Source organism: Marmota marmota, unplaced genomic scaffold, assembly GCF_001458135.2.
Source record: "Marmota marmota marmota unplaced genomic scaffold, marMar, whole genome shotgun sequence".
In the NCBI taxonomy this organism is placed as follows: Eukaryota; Metazoa; Chordata; class Mammalia; order Rodentia; family Sciuridae; genus Marmota; species Marmota marmota.
The window spans coordinates 14,252,014-14,274,677 of NW_026000019.1; the positions used below are offsets into that span (position 1 = coordinate 14,252,014).

At 38.1% G+C, this 22,664-nt stretch overlaps 1 protein-coding gene across 3 annotated transcripts in view; it reads right to left on the bottom strand.

The window, feature by feature from the left end:
• The window catches only part of Fam20b (FAM20B glycosaminoglycan xylosylkinase), a 46,877-nt gene extending 24,245 nt beyond the window's left edge, over window positions 1-22,632 (bottom strand). Inside the window, exons 1-5 of one of the 3 annotated variants that reach the window (XM_015491757.2) lie at window positions 22,270-22,632; window positions 9,039-9,545; window positions 6,596-6,730; window positions 4,497-4,583; window positions 1,500-1,609 (exon numbers count right to left, since the gene is read on the bottom strand). In XM_015491757.2, coding sequence (XP_015347243.1) covers window positions 1,500-1,609; window positions 4,497-4,583; window positions 6,596-6,730; window positions 9,039-9,415 — 709 coding nt within the window. In that variant the 5' untranslated portion in view covers window positions 9,416-9,545; window positions 22,270-22,632. The remainder of the gene's footprint in view (window positions 1-1,499; window positions 1,610-4,496; window positions 4,584-6,595; window positions 6,731-9,038; window positions 9,546-22,269) is intronic. The other 2 variants (XM_015491756.2, XM_015491758.2) reach the window with 2 other exon arrangements.
• Window positions 22,633-22,664: the final 32 nt, after the last annotated feature.

The window sequence follows — 22,664 nt, forward strand, 5'->3', positions numbered from 1 at the left end:
TCTTACAATCAGCATACTATATTGAGAAGCTCAATTCACAATAGTTAGACTATGGAACCAACCTAGGTGTAGATGAATGGATAAAGAAAAGGTGGTATATATACTCAACGGACTATTACTCAGCTTTAAAGAAGAGTGAAATTATGGTATTTTCCAGTAAATGGTTGGAGCTGGAGAATATCATGCTAAGTGAAACAAGCAATTCCACAAAACCAAAGGCCAAATGTTTTCTCTAATATGCATATGCTAATTCACAATAAAGCGGGGGAAGTGGCACCAGGGAAGAAGAGATTACCCTAGATAAAACACCTTAGATTAGGTAGAGGGGAGGGGAGGGGAGGGGATGTGGGGATAGGAAAGATACTAGAATGAAACAGACATTATTACTGTATGCATATATATGACTACATGACCAATATGATTCTGCAACACGTACACTCAGAAAAATGAGAAATTATATGTCATGTATGTATGATACATCAAAGTGCATAAATAAAAACATTCTACTGTATAACTAGTTAAAACAAATACAAAATTTTTTTAAAAAGGACTTTTATAATATCTGTCTCATTTTGTAATATCTTCTCAACATTCATGCCACAAAGGAGAATACCACATCACTGAAGAAGAGTCACTATGAAGAGGTTGAAACAAGAAACCATAGCACCTCTGATTTTTTTCCCATTCTCATCATGCCCACAAAGGGACTGGAAGTGAGAATGTTAGATCCCTCATTTCAGAGTGAGATAATGGAAACCAGAGGCATCATAGCTAGCTTCATGCACAATGAGTTAAGGTGACCCTTGCAGAGTAGGAGGAGGTGGTGGTGATGTTCCAGGCCCAAATGCAACCCTACAAGGGAATATCTGATCCCCTTACAGAGTTACCTTAAAGTTTCTTCAATTATAAGAAGACAGCTGCCAAGAAAACACATGTATATAAAAAATAAGTGAGCCAATGATATATAATAGTAACTTATTAGGCCAAATTTTGAATTTGAGACTTAACTGTGAGACCAAGTGGAAGAAATAAAATTATCACTGCTTTCACTATTAGTAACTTACCTTGCTTTCTACTTCAGAGGCAAGAAGGTATGCACTGGGCAACATTTCATTTCCATTTACCTTTAAATCTGTTTCCCCCACCAACCCAAGACCAGGTTGTTTATTTGGTTTGTTTATTTACTACTGGGGATTCAACCCATGGGCATTTTACCACTGAGTCACATCCCTAGCCTTTTTATTTTGAGACAGAGTCTCACTAAGTTGCTGATGGCCTTGCTAAATAGCTGAGGCTGGCCTTGAACTTGTGGTCCTCTTGCCTCAATCTCCCATGTCACTGGGATTACAGGCGAGTGCCATGGCACCTGGCTCTGCTTATTTGTTTTTGTGTTCTCTCAAGTTCTTCAAGTCTTAAGAAATGTGAACCTCCTTGCTGATGATGCCCCATTTAACTTATTAACTGTTCCCCTATCTAAATGTCCTCTATAATCTTCTTACCTACAGCTAGGAAGGTGCTCAACAGCTGCTCCGTAGCAACAGGCTTGATCTCTGTCCGTAGATTAACAAACCTGCCAACCACCAAGGGGGCTCGGCGGAAACCCAGAATCCTGATTTGGAAGGTTGAAGAAAGAGAAGAAAAAAATTCTTAAAGATGTATTTTAAATAAATAACAGTCTCAAAAATTATGTTTATCATGTTAGATGTGTGAAGAGATTTAGGTAGGCAGGTAAATCTTGTTTTTTAGAGGTACATATATTTAGGAGTTTAATGTTAAGATTGATGTAATTTATTTTCCACTTCAGCAAAAAGGATTAGGCTAGCTGGCCAAAATGTGAATAGCTGTTAAGTCTAAGGAATGAGTATATCAGTTCATTATGCTATTCTCTCTACTGTTAGGAATTTTTCATAATAAAAATTAAAAATAAAGAAAGTATTAAAAAAAACTGGGCCTAAACTCATACATGGGTTCAAAACTTTGAGTAAAATAGCACACTGATAAAACTATGCAAATTGACCTAAAAGAATAAACACAGAACAACTTAAATACAGAATATCTGGAGGTCTCTGTCATCAATGGTCTAAAAAGCACTACCTTATGATTAAAAACAATCATTTTTCAAATAAATTAATCTTCCTGGCTAATAAACACACACTCCCTGAAGAAAAATTAGAGGGGCAGAATTTGGAACACAGAAAAAATTAATAATGAAGAAAATAAAGATCATCCATAATTCCACAACCTAGAAATAACATTTTGGCATGTAAGCATTTTTTCCTTTCCATGAATGTATAAACACATACTACACATATGCACACACCATTGAGCTCATACTTATATAGTTTTAAATGCATGTAAAAACATATTCTGAGTTACATATGCTCACACATGTATGTATAAACATTCTTACATGTATGTGCATATCACGGAGTTACACTGTGTACAGCTTTGCATCCTGCTTTTTACTCATTCTTGCATCATGAACCTTCCCCATATCATTAGAAAGACTTTAAAAGTGGTTATGTAATAAATAATCCACTATTTAGGCTGCTGATTCTGCCCTAAACCTAATCTTAGAAAAGCCACAAAACCAAAGAGACCAACAGATCTGCAAAGTAACACAAAAATTGAGAGAAAACCCCTAAGGCACAAGAAGGTATCTAAATCTGAGTGTAATAGAAAAACAGCAAAACCAAAGCAGAAGTGTCAGGAGCGATGAACAGAAGAAAACGGGTGGGATGTAGTCTTTCTCCCCACTGACCACTGCTGGCCAAAGGACAGCAGGCAGTTTAGTGCTGAAGGGCAGTATCACAGCAGCACTTGGGGCTACTTAGGAGCAATTAACAAAGAGACAGGGGTTGTCCAGAGAATATCTGGCTTTAAGGTAGGAAAGAACTTTCAAATACAAGACCCCAAAGCACAAATCATAAACTACAATATTATGTTCAATTGTTATCAAAAGTAACTATTTCTGTACGAAGAATATCTCACTCTATGTTCACTGTGTGAAAAATTAAAACTTGTCAGAGCTGGAAAAATAAAAAATAAAAGAATAATGAGATACCTCTTTATATATATTAACAAAAATTCCCATATTGGATAATATAAATATTATTCTGGAAATGGGGAAATGATGTTCTTCATGACCTGCTGGTGTTCAACAAATGGGAAACAAGAAAAGAGCTGGGAATGAAGAAAATAGGCAAATAAACAAAGTCTTGGACAGCTTGATTCCAGTGTGCCATAATGTGATGAATAAGATTTACCCAACTCTCAGTCATTAGGTCTTAAAAGATGCTGCCAAAATTCATGGTATTATAAACATTTATTTGAGTTTTTCCATATTAGTAGGTGTTTAGTTTGTTACCAGTTTTTTACTACTATAAAATGCTACAGCTAAAATAACTGTACATATATCTAATTTTTTTTATTATTTCTCCAGGGTACTTCTTAGAAATACCTTAGATATATGCATAAAAAGGTAATTATTTGTTCAAAGGGTATGAACATTTAATACTTTGATACAAAATGCCAGAGTTCTTAACAGAAAGATTGAAATTAAGAATTTTATTTTAAAGCATATCTATTCCTGCCAATAAAGTATTACCCTTTAAAAAAAATCTTTAGCAGTTGATAATTCCTATTCAGTTAACTTCCTGTGTTCTTGACACATTTTCTAATAAAATTTTAGGGTATACACAGATTTGTAGAAACATGTAAAAAATCCTTCCTAATAGAAAAAAAAAATTCACCCTTATTTCTTTATGGTTCTCTTATAGATTTATTTTTAAACAAATATTGTGAATAATTTCATTTAAAGTCAGTCAATATGCCACATAGAACTGGTGAGATGAGTAACTGGAATACTAGACACCTCAGCTAATAGGTTCTGACTAGAAACCTACTGAGAAAAACCTATTAATTTTTCTGATTATAGAATTCATATCTATTTTTTAATTACTGTTTTTTGAGGCAGTTAATATGTTTTTCATACATGTATATATACATACATACACACATACATATTTATATATACACATCAACACACACACATATATTTGTATATCTATATATATAAATTTTTAAAATACAAGAGAATATATTTCAGGCTGTATGTTGCTAGTATGTGGGGATGAATCAGTATGACTTACTTTAATGACCAATAATAATTCAGACATCTGAATTCAAAAATTTGGTTTTCATCCTGCCATTTTATTTATCAAGATCTTCACTCATGATAATGACAAACGGAATGCCAGGAATGTCATGAGGTAAAAGGAAGTAAAACTCTGAAGTTAAAATTTACTTTGGTGTTCCTGGTGTCACCCATATGAGGGACTCACACAAACATAATGGAATTTAGTCAACCAGTTATTTAAAATAGGTAACAAGTCCAAGTTATTAAAGTGTCACACTTAGGAGGAGTTCACAGTTCTCTTCAAGAGAGATTCTGAAAAGGAAACGGAGTGAATATAACCCATTGGGATTACACGTACCTGTCCAAATGAAAGGCTGCTACCTCTGCGTTGTGTCTATCATAACCAGCATATGGCTCCCCTTCCACCACATAGTCTCGGCTATACCTACAAAGGGAATGGGAAGCACAAATGTTGACATGAATTATACCAGTATCAGAAGTGACAGCACAAGAGGTAGAATATAGAGTCAGAGCAAACCTGACTGTGCTCCTTTTACACCTTCTCTGTCAACCTCAAGAACAATTCTGGGCTAGCACCAATTATTGGTAGATGGCTTAAAGATCAGGTAAAGAAGGAAACCAGAATTCCCTATCTGCCCTAGCAATCATTCAATGACCAAAACATGGAAGATGTTATTGTTACCCATCTAACAGGCTTTCAATGCAGTTAAAATACAGCTACATAGTAATTTTCTGGAAGGCAAGAACCATCTGTATATTGCCAGAATAGTGTTAAACCTACAGTTAGTGCTTAATAAATGTCTACTAAATAGCGAACTAAAGAAATAAAGGAAAAACTTCAGCTTACCAGAATGGCTGTGGTAAGGCTTATAAAAGAAGTTTAAATTTCTTTGGGAAAAATAGTCCTGACACTGCTTAATTTTTTTTTAGTGAGAAGGCAAAAGTACTTCTGAAGAAAGCTGCTTGAATAACCATTCTGGCCTGGCAGCAAGAGCTGAAAGTGGCTCTTTGTTACTTGACTGGGTAACCTTGAGTAAAACCCTCTGTGCTCCGGGTCTCAGATTCCTTATCTACAATATTAGGGTTAGAGCAGGAGACCATTTCTTTCTTTCTTAATATATTTTTTTCGTTGTAGATGGACACAATACCTTATTTTATTTATTTATTTTTATGTAGTGCTGAGGATCAAACCCAGTGCCTAACTCATACTAGGCAAGCACTAAGCCACAAACCCCAGCCCCGGGAGGTCATTTCAAAGGTATCTTTCATCTTAAACTACACTCTGATGAATTTTAAACCACCTACATGACATAAACAAAGGATAAGAAAACCAGCATATTTATACTAATCATCTTAAAAGAATTTTTAAAAATTGTTTTAGTTGTAGAGGGACACAATATCTTAATATTTAATTCACCTATGACTTCTACTGCTCACTTGCATTCCTGAATCAAAGGGGACCTAATAGATTTCACAATGGAACTGTAAAATAGAAATAAGAGACTGAAGTGAAGGAAAGCAGTTCCACTAAGGACAGTGAAATTCCCAATGCTGAAACAACTACAAGTGGAAAATGGCACTATAAGGTAGTGGCCTCCAACTTAAATGACCTTAGAGTACAAAGTGAAATCGCATCACAAAAACATGTCTTCAAGGCAAAGTGAGGAAGCATTCAAGTTAGAAAACAGCATCATCACTTGGGTGGGCACAATTTTTCTTAGCATATTCCACATGCCACATATTTTTTGCTCCCCATACAAATGATCGTTTAGGTTTCTTAGGTTTACACTGGCTGCCTCTAAATTAAATTTCAATTTTTAAATACTACTACAACACTTTTCTCTCTATTACAGGTAAAGTCTATCCATAAAGCTGGGGGACAGTTCTTGAATACTTTATTTTTCAGGACTTCAGTGAAGTCCCAGGAAGCTATGTGGTGATATGTAGCACATTCCAGGAAGTGAAGCATTAAAGAGCTTCCCAATACATCTAAAGTCTACTGCAAAGAAATGTAAAACCCTAGAGGAATCCAGGGCTGGAGGAGAAGGGAGGGAAGGAAAAAGGAAAAGAATAAGAATCAAAATGAAAGAACTGTATTGGAGTCAGGCATCTGAATCCTCAGCTCATATTTTGGCTGTGAGAACATGGAAGTTCAGAACTCTGAATCTCATTTTCCTCATCTATAAAATAGTTTGGTTAGCTAATCTTCAAGGTCCCTTCCAATATGTTCTAAGATCATTCATTCACTTCTACCTAGTTCTGGGCTCCTGGCTTCTTATTCCTTTTCTACTATAACTGCAGCTTTTGCCTATAAAAATCAATTTACTTCCAGAATAAATACAGCTATGTTGAAAAAAAAATTACTTTGGTAGTGTAAGGGAAAATGTGTATATAAGTGTCACTGTATTCCTATATATGTCAACTACCTACACATACCTTCTATGTCTGAGAGTAGGACATGGACAACCAGGCTCCAGAAATGCTGAAACCACAGTGGCTGCAAAGAAAGGTGCTTGTCTCAACTTGGCAGATTCAGACCCTCCTCTCTGCAGAGTGATCCATCTTAAGTCACTGACAAAACAGCAAAATTCATACAGTAACTGCCAATAAATCACTCCTATCCTTCTAGTGAAGGACATCAGAGTTTGACCAAGGACATCAATTTGCACTTACAGCAGTTCTAAATAGCTTGTGAGGCCCTGGAGGTCAGAACAGCATTTTGCTGGCTGTTTAGGGACGAAGTCAATTTCTAAAAGTACTGAAACCCTGCCAACCACCTTCCCCAACCTTCGATAGTGCCTGGTGTAAAGAAACACTGGTCAGTATGTGCAGTGACTGAGTTCACGCCTTCTTCCAGGGGCCATGCAGAAGCTGGGTGGGCAGGGGAGTAGGCTCGGGCTACCCAGTGGATGGTGGGGGGAAATAAGGACCCAGTTTGATAGGAACAAAAAGCAAAGGGAGATAAGGCATAGCATATCAAGGAGGACCAGACTGTGGGGCCCTTGATCAGTAGGCTATAGAGGCTAGGTGTTATCCAGTGGGTCACCTCACAATAATCATTTGTGCCAGGGAAGTCCTTGGATGTTTTAAAGTTAAGGAGCACAGTGATAATTTAAGTATTTTAGGGAAGAATTTTCAGGACGATCTGGAAGAAGAAAGTAATGGGAAGGCTGCAGGGGCAATAAGACCTGAGACAAGCAAGTAGTGACTAGGCTTTATGCCTTTTTCTGTTGCTACCTCCTTTATTTATCATTTTGGCCTCTCTCCCCTTCATTTATACTTTGTCTGAACATGAGTTCTGTCCATACTGCACATTATCACAAACATCTATCTTCTGACACATTCCATCTCAACCTTAATTCTCTAATGTACAAACAGTAGGTGTGGAGAGGACCTCCTCTTCTTTAAACACAAAATACTCATAACTTATCTCTTTCTAGATAAATATGATTTTTATTTTCAGTTTGTCTTCTATCCATTACTTTGTTCAAACAGCTAATCTCTCAAGCTATAATCTGAGAGGTCGAGGACCACACTTCAGAACTAAATTAGCAATTTTGATGATGGGTGCTCCAGGAAAGCAAAGAAAGAAGCTTGAAGAATTATGTATGTGGCAGAATACAAGCTGCTCACAATTCTGACAGATCTGGGTTCAAACCACAAATGATTATTGTGAGGTAACCTTGTCAAGTCACTAAGACTGTTTCTTATTCTACAAATAAGAACTGTTATGGTTTATATATGAGGTCATGTGTGAAACAATGCAAGAAAGTTTATAGATGAAATGACTGGGTTATGAGGATTTTAACTCAATCAGTGAATTAATCCCCTGATAGGGATTAACTGGTTGGTAATGGTAGGCAGGTAGGGTATGACTGGAGGAGGTGGGTCCCTGGGGGCATGCATCTGCAGTACATATTTTGTCCTTGTTGAGTGGAGCTCTTTCTGTTTTCTGGTGCCATGTTCTGAGCTGCTTTCCTCTATCACACTCTTCTACCATGATGTTTGTTCTGCCTCATCTTGGGCCCCAAAGAATGGAGATGGCTGTCTATGGACTAAGCCTTTTGAAACAGTGAACCCCCAAATATACTCTTCCTTCTCTAATTGTTCTTGTCAGGCCTATTGGTCACAGTGGTTAAAAAGCTGATTAAAACAACAAATGAAAGCATTTACAGATACAAAGAGTACTTGGTATAATGCCTGGCAAATGGTGTACATTCAACAGAAATCAGATCTACCCATGTAACCATACTTTTCCCACATTACCAGCCAATCAGACATTTCTGTTCTCCAAAAGTTTACCACATTTTTCAACTTGCCTAATTTCTACATCTTTCATACAACATATACTTCCCAGTTCCAGGCAAACACTGATCCCTTACATTTCTGGAATCCAAAAATCTATAAATCTACAACTGCTCAAACACAAAACTATGTGAAAGAATCAATACTTCAGCACTGAAGGGGGCTCTGGTTAGTCCCCCACAACTCTGGGTAACTCCTACTCTACAGCATCACTAACATGGTTATCCAATCTTTAGCTGTACATTTTTTGGTGATAAGTTGCTTATTTCCTGACCAATTCATTTTGTATCTCTAACACCTGACTCACAGTAGTTATCTGATAATTAGAAATCAAGGATAACTCTAATTGTTAAAAATTTCAGTCTTTTAAAGGAACCAAAACCTGTTCCTATATATTGCCTCTACTCAAAAGAATCACAGAACCTTCACAACTAGACACAACTCCAAAGATATTCTAGTCTACTTCCTTCATTTTACTGAGAATACAAAGAGGAGAAATAAACACTCTTACATCTCTCTCTCTGGTTAAGTCAATCAACCAACAGCATGCATAGCTTCTGAGATGAAGACTCACCGCTTAGGTTTGAAGACAACTTTCTGTCCTCCTTCAAGTATCAGTAAGGCTTTCAGCTGAGTCCCTTTATAACCTACATCGGCTTTAATGATTTTCTTGGTGGCCATGGCATGCATAATTGCCCCCAGCTCTGGTGTCTCTTCAGGGTACACTTCTCGGGGTACTACCCACTGGGCTGCAATCTCCCATGGTGATTGCAAGGTGTGGTCCAGCTTGGGTGCCAATTCCACCCGCAAGCCAGTCATCATTCGGTGAAAAGCCCTCTGGTCCTCCCGGTTGGCAGCTGATGTATCTAAGTTGTCAATCAGGAAAACTTTGGTGAAGATAAAGATGACAAGGAGTATTGCTAACAGCACAACTCGCTGCTTAAGCTTCATGGTGACCTCTTTTCTTCCTCCCCTAACCCACTCTCTCACTTATTAAAGAGAGCAGGTGGTGATGGTCAGCAAGGAGATTCCATGATTACACACACTCGTCCATTTCTTCACTGGAGTGCCCCCACAATTCCTGCAAGTCAAATACAAAGCAAAATTTGGTCAGGAATTCTGTCCTACCCCTATATAAGACTCTAGCATGTTATTTACCCTTCTGGAATTGCTAATCCCAAACTTAAGAAGACCCAATAATTTAAAATAAACTACTCTTGAGAAGGACCTTATTTACAAGTAAGAACTGGGTACTGAAAGTGAGGAAATAGCCCTGTTTTAATTGGGATGCAGAACCACCTAGGAGTTCTTTGGGTGTACATGGCTAATAATTAACAAAACGATGAGGAAAAAGAAATACAACAAAAGCAAAACTTTCAGATGTGCATAGTTTCTTAACTTTCATTTTTCTCTTTTCAAAATCCATTATGGATTTCTGAATATTCAAACCCACCAGTTTTTGGTTACTTTTCCAGTTCTTATCTTCTTCAAATACAAATTGTATGATACTTTGTAGGACAGGAACTCATAAAAAATGCCAAAGAGGTTGCAGAGAATAATAACTCCTCCAAATATCCATTGCCAGCAATCCTGAACAGATTAGAACTGTTACTTATGTATTTAAACCACCCACAGACACATATCTCTACTTAATTAGTCTTTCACTAATTGTTTTTCAAAATTAAAATCCCTGCAAAAAATGTATAATCAAATCTGGATAAATTAAGGAAAAACATTTCCCTATGTCATCTGGCCATTAGAATATGACAGAAAACTAATGAAACCTGGCACTACAATACTACTAAGTCTAGAATGGTCAGGTGCACAAAGGATACTAATGGTGTTCACCTAAAGAAGTGTTGCTTCCAGTATGAGCTGACAGCACTCTGGGAAATTCTCAAGCTAGAAGATTCCAAATACAATATTTTTGCAAGGGTGTCAAGAACATATAGTTCAGTCTCATTTGCATACCGAGAGGTTGCTTTTCACTCCACAGGACCATTTACAAACATGCACAAGCATATTGCTCTGCTATATGTCTAAAGAGAATGCGGCACTGCGGCACTGGGGTAAGAAGATGATGACAAGAAGATAACAGGGTACTGGTTTGCTCTCCAATCATTTAACAACTCAAACCATTAATCGAAGAAATAAAATCATAACAAATGATAGAGCAAAGGGCTGAGGCTAAGATACTCAGCCTGTCTAGGGCTGAGGTTATGGCTCAGTGGTAGAAAGCTTGCCTGATGTGTGTGAGGAACTGGGTTTGATTCACAGCACCACATGTAAATACATAAATAAAATAAAGGTCCATTGACATAGATACTCCATCTACATTTGAGATTGCTACCCTGGTACGGTAACAACAGCTGTTAACAGTCTAAAAAACATGTTCTAAGGGCAACACTTTGTCATAACCCAGCTGATGTGAAGTTTATTCTCAGTGATTAACCACTCCTTTCTTGCTCATTTTTATGAAGAAAGCATAAAGTGAGAGTCAAATTCTAATTATTCCCAGCCACCTGTTTTGCTTCATCATCAACTCCCAGGAAGTAATTATTAGCTGAAACAAAGACAATTCAAGTGCATCTAAAATGTAACTGTGATGGTATCAAATTTAGTATGGAACTCAGTACAGCAGTTCCCTGTGACTACTGATAACAGCAGTGTCGGGAGAGCGGGTTTCCGATACTGTTGCTAGTTCTAACCCAACCTAAACCACACAATGTTTTCAATTATTTGTTCAACAGTACACTTCTGAGGCAGCAGTGACAAAAGGCAATATGGAAGTCTACCTGCATCGGCAATGCAGACACCTATAGATGCATATGGTACAGTTCTGGCGTGAAGGGGTTAGGTAAGCAGGCTTATCCTTTCTACAAAACATTATCTAATGGTGTGGTGCATTTCATGCAGAATAAAGAAAATCCACTCTCAAACTATGTAAACATATAGTATACAGGTTCAGACTGTGTTTTGTTATGTTTCTTTTTGTTTTGTTTGTGGTGAGGAGATTGAGCCTAGAGCCTCATGCATGCTAGGCAACAGCTCTATCACTGAACTACACCCAGAGCCCTGATTTTGTTTTGTTTAAATTATCAATGCAATGAAAAGTTCTAGTAGTTCCAAAATTCATATAAGACAAATGAACTGATTTTGCAATCAAAGTTTGTGTGCTTTTAAGTTTTGAAATATTACCTTATGAATAGGCCTCAGAAGAACACACTCACCAAGTCAAGGTTGCAAATAATTCATTCACTCAGCTAGGACAGATATATTACTGGAACTGAAGAATTTGAATGTTACATTATATCACTATTTACCTCTGAAGACTGGTAGTAAGGGCAGGTTAAAAAAAAAAAAAAAAAAAACAAAAAAAAACAGGCTGAGCAAGCATTCATGTTTGTGACTGATTAGTCACCACATCCTGGTAGAAGAAGTAAGATCGTGATTTTGCAATGTTCTTTACCACTGCCTTCCATTTCCAGACACCAACTTACTGCAGTGTCCCCATCACCTCCTACTGGACTCCAGAAAGAACTGGCTTCTGGCTTCCAGGCTCTCAATCCAGCCCACTTACTACAGCCAAAATTAGGTTTCTGATCACTCAACCACCTTTTGACAGTGCACATTCCTTAGCAAGGCATCAAAGCCCTACCCTAAATGGCTTTAAGCCAGACATCCTTCTCATTGTTCTTCTTCTCAGTTTACACTAAATGGACCATTTGAACACAACCTTCCAGTCATGTGTAGTTGCCCCTTTGCCCCTACCACTCCTCACTCCTGAAAATCCTCAAAATCCCTTTCTCTGACCTTTTATTCCCATCTCCTTCCCTTTCGAGGCTCATCTCCAAGGCTGTTTTTGGACCCTCCTGCACACTCTATGGTAAATTCTCCCTCCTTTCAGCCAGTACATAACTACTTTGTGCCATGTATAATACCTTCTCATATACAGTTCTTAATACCCCTTGCAGAATCTAGCTCCTTAGAAGGGTCCACTTTATTCCTTTATGTTCGAGAGAGGATGCCCAAGACAAGGTATCCAGGCTATATTATTGTCCTTTCTTATTGAGACAAGCAGCATACTATATAATCTGCAAACTAGATTTGTAGGAAAAAAAATCCCCATTTCAGATACTAAGGAAATAAAAGCAAGATCATGGGTATATTCCAAACTATTCATAAAAACCTCCCTAGCATTCCCAGAGGAGTGTACCTGCTATATTTCATGCCGCCCTGACTTCCTACTATAAATGTCTCACGTTGTCGCACAATGTCCAGTTATATTATGGTCATTTATTGTCATGTTTCTGTTATATGGAAAAAAAGCCTACCTCAAAGGACAAGTAGTTTCAAGGTAGTAACACAACTCAAAAAAATGTTACAATATAAAAAAGCCAGTGTAAATGATACATTTGTAAATAGCTTTCACACTAAAAGCTGGCTTCAACTGGGAGTTCTGGAAAGTAGACCTTTACAAGGAAACTTCCTACTGAACCCTGGCTTCACTCTCAGCTCCACCAGCTACATAGGGCTCCCCACGCAGCTCTTTTACTCTGGTTCTTCACAGACACACACACCACCATCCTACACGGGTGATAAACATTTTTATAAAGGACAAACATGACCGTAAAGTTGTTTCCAGAGAAGAGATATAGATTCCACGGGAAAAAGTGAGATCTTAGTGTAAAATTCTCAAATTTAAAAATCTGACTGATGTTGGAGGAACAGATACACAAAAATATGTCAGTGCAAAGGTCTAGAAATCACGTGACAAAATCCAACATATATGACTGCTAAAGAATATAACAATACCTGTCCAATGCTTACTACTTTACTGGGGATATTATGAGCCACTAGTGGGATTCTAAGCCTCACTAGTACCAGAGTCCCTTTGGATTGCCCTCTAATTTTGGTTGACGATTTCACACTTACTACTTCTGAAGTTACAGAGAAGAAATCCCAACCTTTGTTCATAGCAACTAAAAGTGGAAATCTCAGTAAACAAAAAAGCTTCACTTTTTTTGCATTTCCAATTCAATGTTCAAGACAGGCTCTTAATACATAAGTGGTATACAACAAACACCCTTTTTGATTAAGTGCCACAAGGCAAATCAACGTTCAGTTACAAGTATTTCATGCAGAGGACTAGTATCGGAGATCTGTGGCAGAGGGGTAGAATTCACTTAATAACTACTACATGATAATATTTATCTCCCTCCCCTCCATCCTGAATAGAAACTACAACAAACTTCTTTCCTGCTAATTGCCAGTTTCAGCAAAATTCTGAAGGTTTGGTGAGTATAAGAAGTAAGATCTGGGCTGGGTCTGTGACTCAGTGGCAGAGTGCTTGCCTAGCATGTTTGAGGCCCTGGGTTTGATCCTCAGCACCACATAAAAGTAAAGGAGGGCTGGGGTTGAGACACTGAGTTCGATCCTCAGCACCACATAAATGTAAATTAAAGATATTGTGTCCACTTAAAAAACTTTATATATATTAAAAAAAGGAAACAAATAAAATAAAGGCACGCTGTCCATCTACAACTACCAAAAAAAAAAAAAAAAGATCTGAATTTATTAAGAGCTTTTTGTTGACTGTCTACAAAGATAGACACCAACAACTCCTCCCATTAAGAGGTAGAGCCTACTTTTTGTCCTCCTGAATTTGGGATGGTTTGTAACTTGCTTTTTTTTTTTTTTTTTTTCCTTTTTTTAATTGGTCATTTTTAGTTATACATGAAATAGGATTCATTTTGACATAATTATAAAAGCATGGAATATAATTTGTTTTAATTCAGTCTCTAGTACTTCCCCTTTCCTTCCTCCTTTTCCTTTCCTTCTACTGATGCAACTTTGCTGTGACCAACAGAATGCAGTGGAAGTAACTATGTGCCATATCTGCACCTCGCTGCTACCTCTAGTGGCTTCCATTTTTACTCTTGGGATCTAGCCACCATGTAAAGAAGCTTGAGCTAGACAACAAAATGAATGACCTATACAGAGAGAAGCCTGGCTGGCTCCTAGCTATCCTGGCCACTGCAGCTGAAATGCCAGACAGTGAAATGAAGTTATCAAGGGCATTCTAGTCTTAGTTGAATTGCCTGCTGAATAGAGCCACACAAGTGACCCCAACTTATATCACGTGGACAGGAACCAAGCAGCTGAGAGCAGCTGACCTAAAAATCTGAAGCCTCTAAATTTGGGAGAGCTGTACAACATTCTTACATCTATTCTCATCTATCGACTCTTTTGGAGATATTAAATATACCAGGAGAAAGGACATGGGACTAAAAACAACTCTTTCAGGGAGGAAGAAAACATTAAATTAACTATTAAATGTAAATAAAGATTCAAACTGTTAGGTCATACTTGTAAATAATTTAACACCACTTTTTTTTTTTTAAGACAAGTCTTGCTAAGTTGCCCAGGCTGGCCTCAAATTCTCAATCCACCCACATCAGTCTCCCTGGTAGTTGGGATTACAGGTGCACACCACCACACCTGGTTTATTAATGCTTCCTGTGGAACAATATACTCATAATAAAAGTTATATGACACTTCTGTCTTTCCAACCATCACTGTAGATTTTTAGGAAGATACATAATTAAGAAAGTCTCAATGATAACACAAGGGCTAGGGATGTAGTTCAGTGGTAGAACACTTGTCTACCATGTGCAAGGCCTTGGGTTCAATCATTTAAAAAGTTTAACACAAGAAGAAATAGATTCTTGTGTTAACAAGAATCTCAACAGGATTACTAAAATGGACTTATAAAACTTTAGAGCTCTATTCAGACATATGTAGCTCAATCAAGGCTCACCTTACACAAAGTATACATACTCAGTTGATAATGCTTAATCTTTATATTTTAGCCAATTCATAACAGCAAAACCACAACCCTTCAGTATGAAAAGTAGACACACACATTTTCCCCCTGGGCTGAGTCTTTTTTGCTTTTTAACTGGTGGTGACATTACAGCACTGTGTTAATTATTAACTATTATGAATTTACATCCCTTGCCCCTTAGATATAAATGTAGTTTCTCCTGATTAGTGTCAGTGGTTATAAGTAAAATCAAGAGCATTCAACAATCTTTCCACTTAGCAACGTGTTCTTCCTTCCAGGAAATCAAAATCTCCAATACCAAACAGCAAGTTTTTATTACCTAAGTAAACATCAAGTACCCCCAGAAAATGAGCCCACTTCTGCTCTGCTACCTACTTGCCTGCCACAACAGCACATTCTTCTCCTTCTTTCTCTTTAAATGGAAGTCTTCAACTAAAATTCAAAACTAATACAAAATAATTAGATAGTGTCTATAGGTATTTTTCCTTTCGTTGCCAATTCTCCACTTAAGAAATAGCTTCTTAATTCACCTTCTTATTCTAAATAAAAGCTCTCTATAGCAGAGGAGAAAAGAACATATACTATGGATTCAGAACACCTGTGTCTGACCAGGCACCATACAGCATGCCTGTAATTCCAGCTACTCAGTAGGCTAAGCAAAACAATCACAAGTTCAAAGCCAGGCAAACTTACCTTTTTAAAAAAAGGGTTGGAGTACAGCTCAGTGGTAAAGTGCCACTGAGTTTAATCCCCAGTATCAAAAAAAAAAAAAAAAAAAAAGGAATGCCTGGGCCTGAATGCATGGTTACCACCTAATGTGGGACCTGGGACTCAGTTTCCACATGTGAAAAATGAAAACAGAGAACACTACTACCTAACTTACAGGGTTTGTTAAAAGTGAATGATAGGGCTGGGGACGTGGCTCAAGCGGTAGCACGCTCGCCTGGCATGCGAGCGGCCCGGGTTCGATCCTCAGCACCACATACAAACAAAGATGTTGTGTCCGCCGAAAACTAAAAAAAAATTTTTAAATTCTCTCTCTCTAAAAAAAAAAAAAAAAAATGAATGATATTACCATGGATACTGTGCTGACTTGTGCCTAGAAGAGCCATACTAATCACTTTAGTCATTGTTATCATATAAAAAATCCAAAGATGACCTCCTAACAGAAGAAAGAATGGCAAAGAAAATAACCCTCACTGGAGTCAAAATCCTATAGTATTTTATTTTCAGTTACATAACTAGAGGCCTAAAGAATGTGTGTGTGTTTGTGTATCTAAAATTAACAGTTTAGTAGTAAATAGTAGTCTTACATCCCTGAACCAAATTTCTTCTCAAATCTGTAGAAGTAGATAAAAAATGTAAGTGAATAGGTATCTTCAAACTACAATGTGAAGCAAAAGACTGGGAATCTATATCACCAATTTAACCTGTTTCTTTTTTCTACAAAGTTCAATTCTACTATATTCAATGTAACCAAAAGAGACACTCACTCTATTTCACACACAAAGCTGAAATCAAATGTCTTTCACAGTAGTCGTCGGTTTCAAAAACTAGTTTTAAGCCAGACAACTCTGCATGTCCTAAAGCTCTTAAGACAAATCTTGAGGGCCAGGGTTGTGGCTCAGTGGTAGAGTGCTCGCCTAGCATGCATGAGGCATTGGGTTTAATCCTCAACACCACATAAAAATAAAATACAGATATTGTGTCCACCTAAAACTAAAAAATAAATATTAAAAAAAAGATAAGCCTTGAGAAAGTTGCAGGCATATAAAACCTAATTCATACATAGTCAAAAGTAGTTGGAGGGGCTGGGGATGTGGCTCAAGTGGTAGCGCGCTCACCTGGCATGCGTGCGGCCCGGGTTCGATCCTCAGCACCACATACAAAGAAAGATGTTGTGTCCGCCGAGAACTAAAAAATAAATATTAAAAAAAATTTCTCTCTCTCTCTCTCCCCCTCCCTCTCTCACTCTATCTTTAAAAAAAAAAAGTAGTTGGAGTGTTAGATTTACCTTGTTTTCTCGACCACTTAAACATTCATACAGTATCTATAACCTGACACTCTTATGTAAGGTCCTCTTTATCAGCTCCTTGTGAAGGTAGTCAACTAAAAGGCATTAACGATGTGTTGAGGCAGGTTTTTCTTCTTGGGTGTGAAAGTAAAAATGAAATAAATAGGCAAGAGTGTTTTCTCTTTTTGGAAAAAACCCTGCAATCTGTCCTGTGTAATCTTTAATTCAGGGAAACCCTCTAACTTTCCTTGAAAACTGGAAAAAAAAAATCAGCACATACTGCTAGCAATAGGATTTGTTTCAAAAAACCAAGATAGTCATTGTTCAGTGATCTAGATACTCAATGGAAATGAGTATGAATTTGCATGCTTTAAATTAGCCAGGTATAATGAAGTTTCTTATGTTTTAGGTATTTCACTCCTCAATTGCCAATGCATAACCACCAATTAAGGCTATATTATAGAATGCAATTACTATACAGTGTAGGGATATGGAATTTCAAATAAGATTTTCCTCCAGCTTTTTATATCCTTACCTTTTGTGTGCATGTGTGGTACTAGGGATTGAGCCCAGGGCACTCTACCACTGAGCTACATCCCCAGCCTTTTTTATTTTAATATGAGACAGGATCTTGTTAAGTTTCTCAGGCTAGCCTGGAACTTGTGATCCTTTTACCTTAGCTACCAGAGCAGTTAGGATTACAGGCGTGCACCGCCTCACCAGGCATACTTTCATTTTAAATGTTAAATTTGCCAGTTCTTGGGAAGGTTATAAGCTCTATGTAACAACTGTACCTCAATTTTTTCTGTTGAGATAAGGTCTTGCTATGCTGCCCAGGATGGCCTTGAACTCATGGGCTCAAGCAACCCTGCTGCCTGGGACTATAGGTGTGCCATTGTGTCCAGCTAGCACTTCAATGTTTAACCTTATATTCTAGGGTATGGCAAAGTGAGAGTCCACGGGAAAACACTTTCAGAAATATCTGAATCTCAAAGAGGCCTGTACTGAAGTGATAGCTGGGTGCTTTCAGGAATGATCTCTTTGTTAGAATACACAGCACACCTACACTTTTTGGCATACTTGTCTCTCTAGTATATTGTGAGTCCCTTGAGAACAGGAAATATATTTTACTCTCTCTTTATATTTTCAAGAGCTTAGCACAGTGCAGGGCATGTGAGTGTCACTTGATAAATGTCTGTTGAATTAAGAAAAGTGAAGAGCAAGGAAGAGCAACTTCTATGGTTATAAGCATTTCTTCTGAACAAGCAACACTGGGGTGTAAAGATGAACTTTTACAGATATAGGGAAATAAGCCCTGGAGGGCTGAGGATGTGGCTCAAGCAGTAGCGCGCTCGCCTGGCATGCATGCGGCCCGGGTTCGATCCTCAGCACCACATACAAAGATGTTGTGTCCGCCGAAAACTAAAAAAAAAAAATAAATATTAAAATTCTCTCTCTCTCTTTAAAAAAAAAAAAAAGCCCTAGAAAGAATTCAGATAGTACAGTAAAAATAGAGAAGTATTTAATACATTTACCAATTTTATACACTGATTTTTAAATTACTGAAGTTGCTGTCTTCTGTATACCCTGATCCCACCTTTCTAGGCTACTGCTATTACTAATCTGGTTCCTGATGATAGCCTGGATTAAGAGTAAAGATCTGGGAATGCTAAGAGGAAGAATGGAGACTGCTAGAGAAGACACTGCCCAAGAATGATACAACACAGGACTGAAACCATATCTTCAAGTATCACTGCCTGAAAAACTACTGCTTTCATACTATATACTTTTTAAGACAGGAAGAAGTACACAAACATACGCATCTATACAAGGTGCAAATTCACTGAGCCAAATAAGAAATGAATAAAAAAGGTCTTTTTGCTGCCAAATCATGGTTATCAAGTTCAAGTATTAATACTCAGAAGAGCTGCTAGAACCTCATGTAGCTGCTTTACATTCAATCTCTGGAAGCAGCATGATCTGGGTTTCTACTCCCCAGAAGATTAGAAGTTGTACACAAGCTTTCCTGCCCCCGAAGGAAAGGACAAGCTGACTAATTTAAAGCAGATTAAATAATTCAAAAAGCAGAGGGGCCAAACACGTACATTTCTCAATCACCCCAAAGCCTTGCTTAATTACTGTCAGTGATGTATGCTAGTAATCATAACCTTGAGATAATAAAAAAGGTTAAACTATGTTGTTTAAAAAGAAGCAAAATATATAATACAGTGTAAGAAGTTTTCCATAAAAAATATGGCTAAAATAAGAATTTTTGAATACAATACCTTATTTTCCGACAACATTTGGCAAACAAGGTATTGCCACACCAGAGCAGAACATCAAGAGTCCAGAGCATGAAATGACAGATTTTACTACCTCACCCTATACATGATTCTATCCTCTTGACACATTTATAATTTTATATCCTTGACCTCCTTTTATAATGTACTCAAATTAGCACACTCTTCTCAAAGGGGCTATTTCCTTGCCACAAAGTACTGAAATCAAACACAAACCAAAGCACAATGTCTCCTTTCTTTATCAGTCTCCATTTCTTATATCATACTGGGATAGCAGATGCACCCCAACATGTTTTAGGTCCACAGATAGGCATTTCTTCATTTGTTTTTGGTAAGAAAGAACAAATCAGAAGCAAGACCTTTACATTACATTCTCTTCTAGGCATCTCTATGTTAAACATTCTGTCATGCTGATATTTTAAGTTGGTCAGAAGCTGGTTTCAGCAGTAAAGTAAGACCTTCTGTTCTGTACCCCAAGCCCACACTAATACATGCATTAGGCTTTAGGAATTATGGAGGCAGCTAAACGAAGGCAAAGAGGGAGAGTGAACAGGTGTGGAAGGAGGAGTTGCCCAACATAGGGCATGAGAGAATGTCATCAGTCAATGCTGCTAACATGGTCATTATCAAGAACTCTAAGGCTTTTGTTTGTTTGTTTGTTTTGGGTACTGTGGATTGAACCCAAGGGCACCTAACCACTGAGCCACTTCCCCAGCGCACCCCACCTTTTTAAATTTTGAGACAGAGTCTCACTAAGTTGCTGAGGCTGGCCTCAAACTTGTGATCCTCCTACCCCAGCCTCCTGAGCCACTGGGATTATAGGCATGCACCACCACAAGTGGTTCCAAACTCTTTCAGTAATGCAAAAACACTGACTACTCATCTAACTGCTCAGTTAGTCACCCTAGCCATCACAGGCTGGAGGAGCAAGTCTGTGAAGATGTACTTGACTGAAACCTGTATAGGCTGCAACTAGCTAGAACACTATAAGGACCGAGCTTCAAGACAGCTCCAGCAAATAACACCCTTCACAGATACGTACCTCCACAGCATATTTCTAACAGGAAATCTGAAACACATTTTTCTTGACTTTTTTTCTCTTCATAAAAAGAGGAACTAAACAATTTGGCATCTATACTAGGCTATTTCTTCTTCCCTCAAACAATTTTCAATTCAGTCATTCAACAGATATTTCTTGTACACCTATTATGTACTAAGCACTGCTATCTGCCTGTTACAACAAACTGTAGGGCCTCAGTATAACTGTGCTCCCCACCCCAATTCACAAAACTACCTGGCACTCAGTCTAGGTTTACAAGACAGTCTCCCTTTTCTCCTCTGCAAATGTGCACACAAAATGCAAACAGAAGCCTCCTCCCTCTATTATCAGAATATAGCAATCACCAAGAGGGGACTACTGTGGTTAGCTATTTTAAAAAGTTGTCAATTTAAGAAATGAAGTATCTGGATTCAAGGTTTACACCACTGAAATGATAGTCACACAAAGCACAGGAAGCTGAAGTCTGTCCTGAGAGTAAAGGAAACAAAGAAAATTTCATTTAGGAACTCAATAGTCAAAAGAGAAAAAACACAAGCTTTAAGGCTGTGTGAAAGAAAATCTAAAAATGAAAACCAAGAGAACTGACTAAAAGTGAAGGAATTATCAATTTAGCATAAAATAATTCTATGACACAAAGAATTACAATAAAGATGAAACTGACTTGTTTCCTAATCCAAAGCACCCAGAAAGAAAAGAGGGGCATGAGTTTTTATTCTTTCAACAAAATGCACCTATTACTATTTCTAAAGAAACAAAGCAAATCAACCTCACATCTTCATCAGGAATGTGATGAACTCCCAAAGTTCTTGATCATCTTTCACCTCCGTCCTTTTTTGTCACTGTATTTTGTCATGAATGAGGGGGATGAGTCTGAATTACTTGCAGTGCCTTGTTGTTATTCTTTTGACAAGCAATTTCAAATGTGGAAGACCTCCTGTTAACTGATTCTATTGTATGGTTCTGGGAGCCAAAGATCAACATCTTCACAAATTTTTAAGTTATTAATCCAGCTTCCCGACCCCCCACCCCCAGTGCTGGAGATCAAATCCAAGGCCATATGTGTGCTGGACAAGGGCTCTACTTGAGTTATAGCTCTAGCCCAATAATTTAATTTTAAATCTACCTCAGATTGGTTGAGTCTAGGCAACTAATTTAGTATCTTTAACACCTGTACCAGTTCTCAATGTCATGTCTGGTTGATAAATAATATATGTGGAAGCGCTCTAAGCTAAGCTCAAAGGTGCAGCATAAATTCAAGGAATGTAACACATAAGCACAATGAGGTCGTTAGCCAAATTTAAAAAAAAAAAAAAAGCACAGTAAAATTGATGCACGACTTTACATTACAAGGATGATAGGCAGGGTTAATAACTGGCAATATTAACTTTACCTCATCACAGATTTATAAAGTCCTAGTGTTTCATTGCGAAAAGATTCCACATCATTGCTACTATGTCACTACCCTCCAAGGTGAGAAATCAAACCTCCAGAGGGAAACCGGGTAAGGATGGCACTGACACCTGGCCTTAGATCCAAGTGGCAGTATCAAGCACCTCCCCTACTCCCAAATTATAAACTCCTTACCCATCCCAATGGTGATGTGGCCTTTAAAACGGCTAATTCCATAATGACCATCCGTGGCCCGTGCCCTCCACTTTTTCTCCAGTACCCTCTACTCCTCTTCCTATACGAAGACTGGCAGGTAACAAAAACCTGATTAAAACCAATGTCTTATCACTCTCCACAACCAAGGACACGGCTTCACCACGGTTCTCGTTCAGCATTAATGGCAACCTTTCGGTTAGCCCGTAATCGGGGGCCGTCACGCCCGGAAATGAAATCTCCAGCACAACCCACTGGGGACTACCGTATCATTTCCTTAAGTTGTGCCCGTCGCCAGCGCCGCGCGCACGACCCCGAGGAGACCGCGGGCCCCGGGCACGGCTGCCTCGCCTCGGGCCTGCAGGTCACCCGCGCCG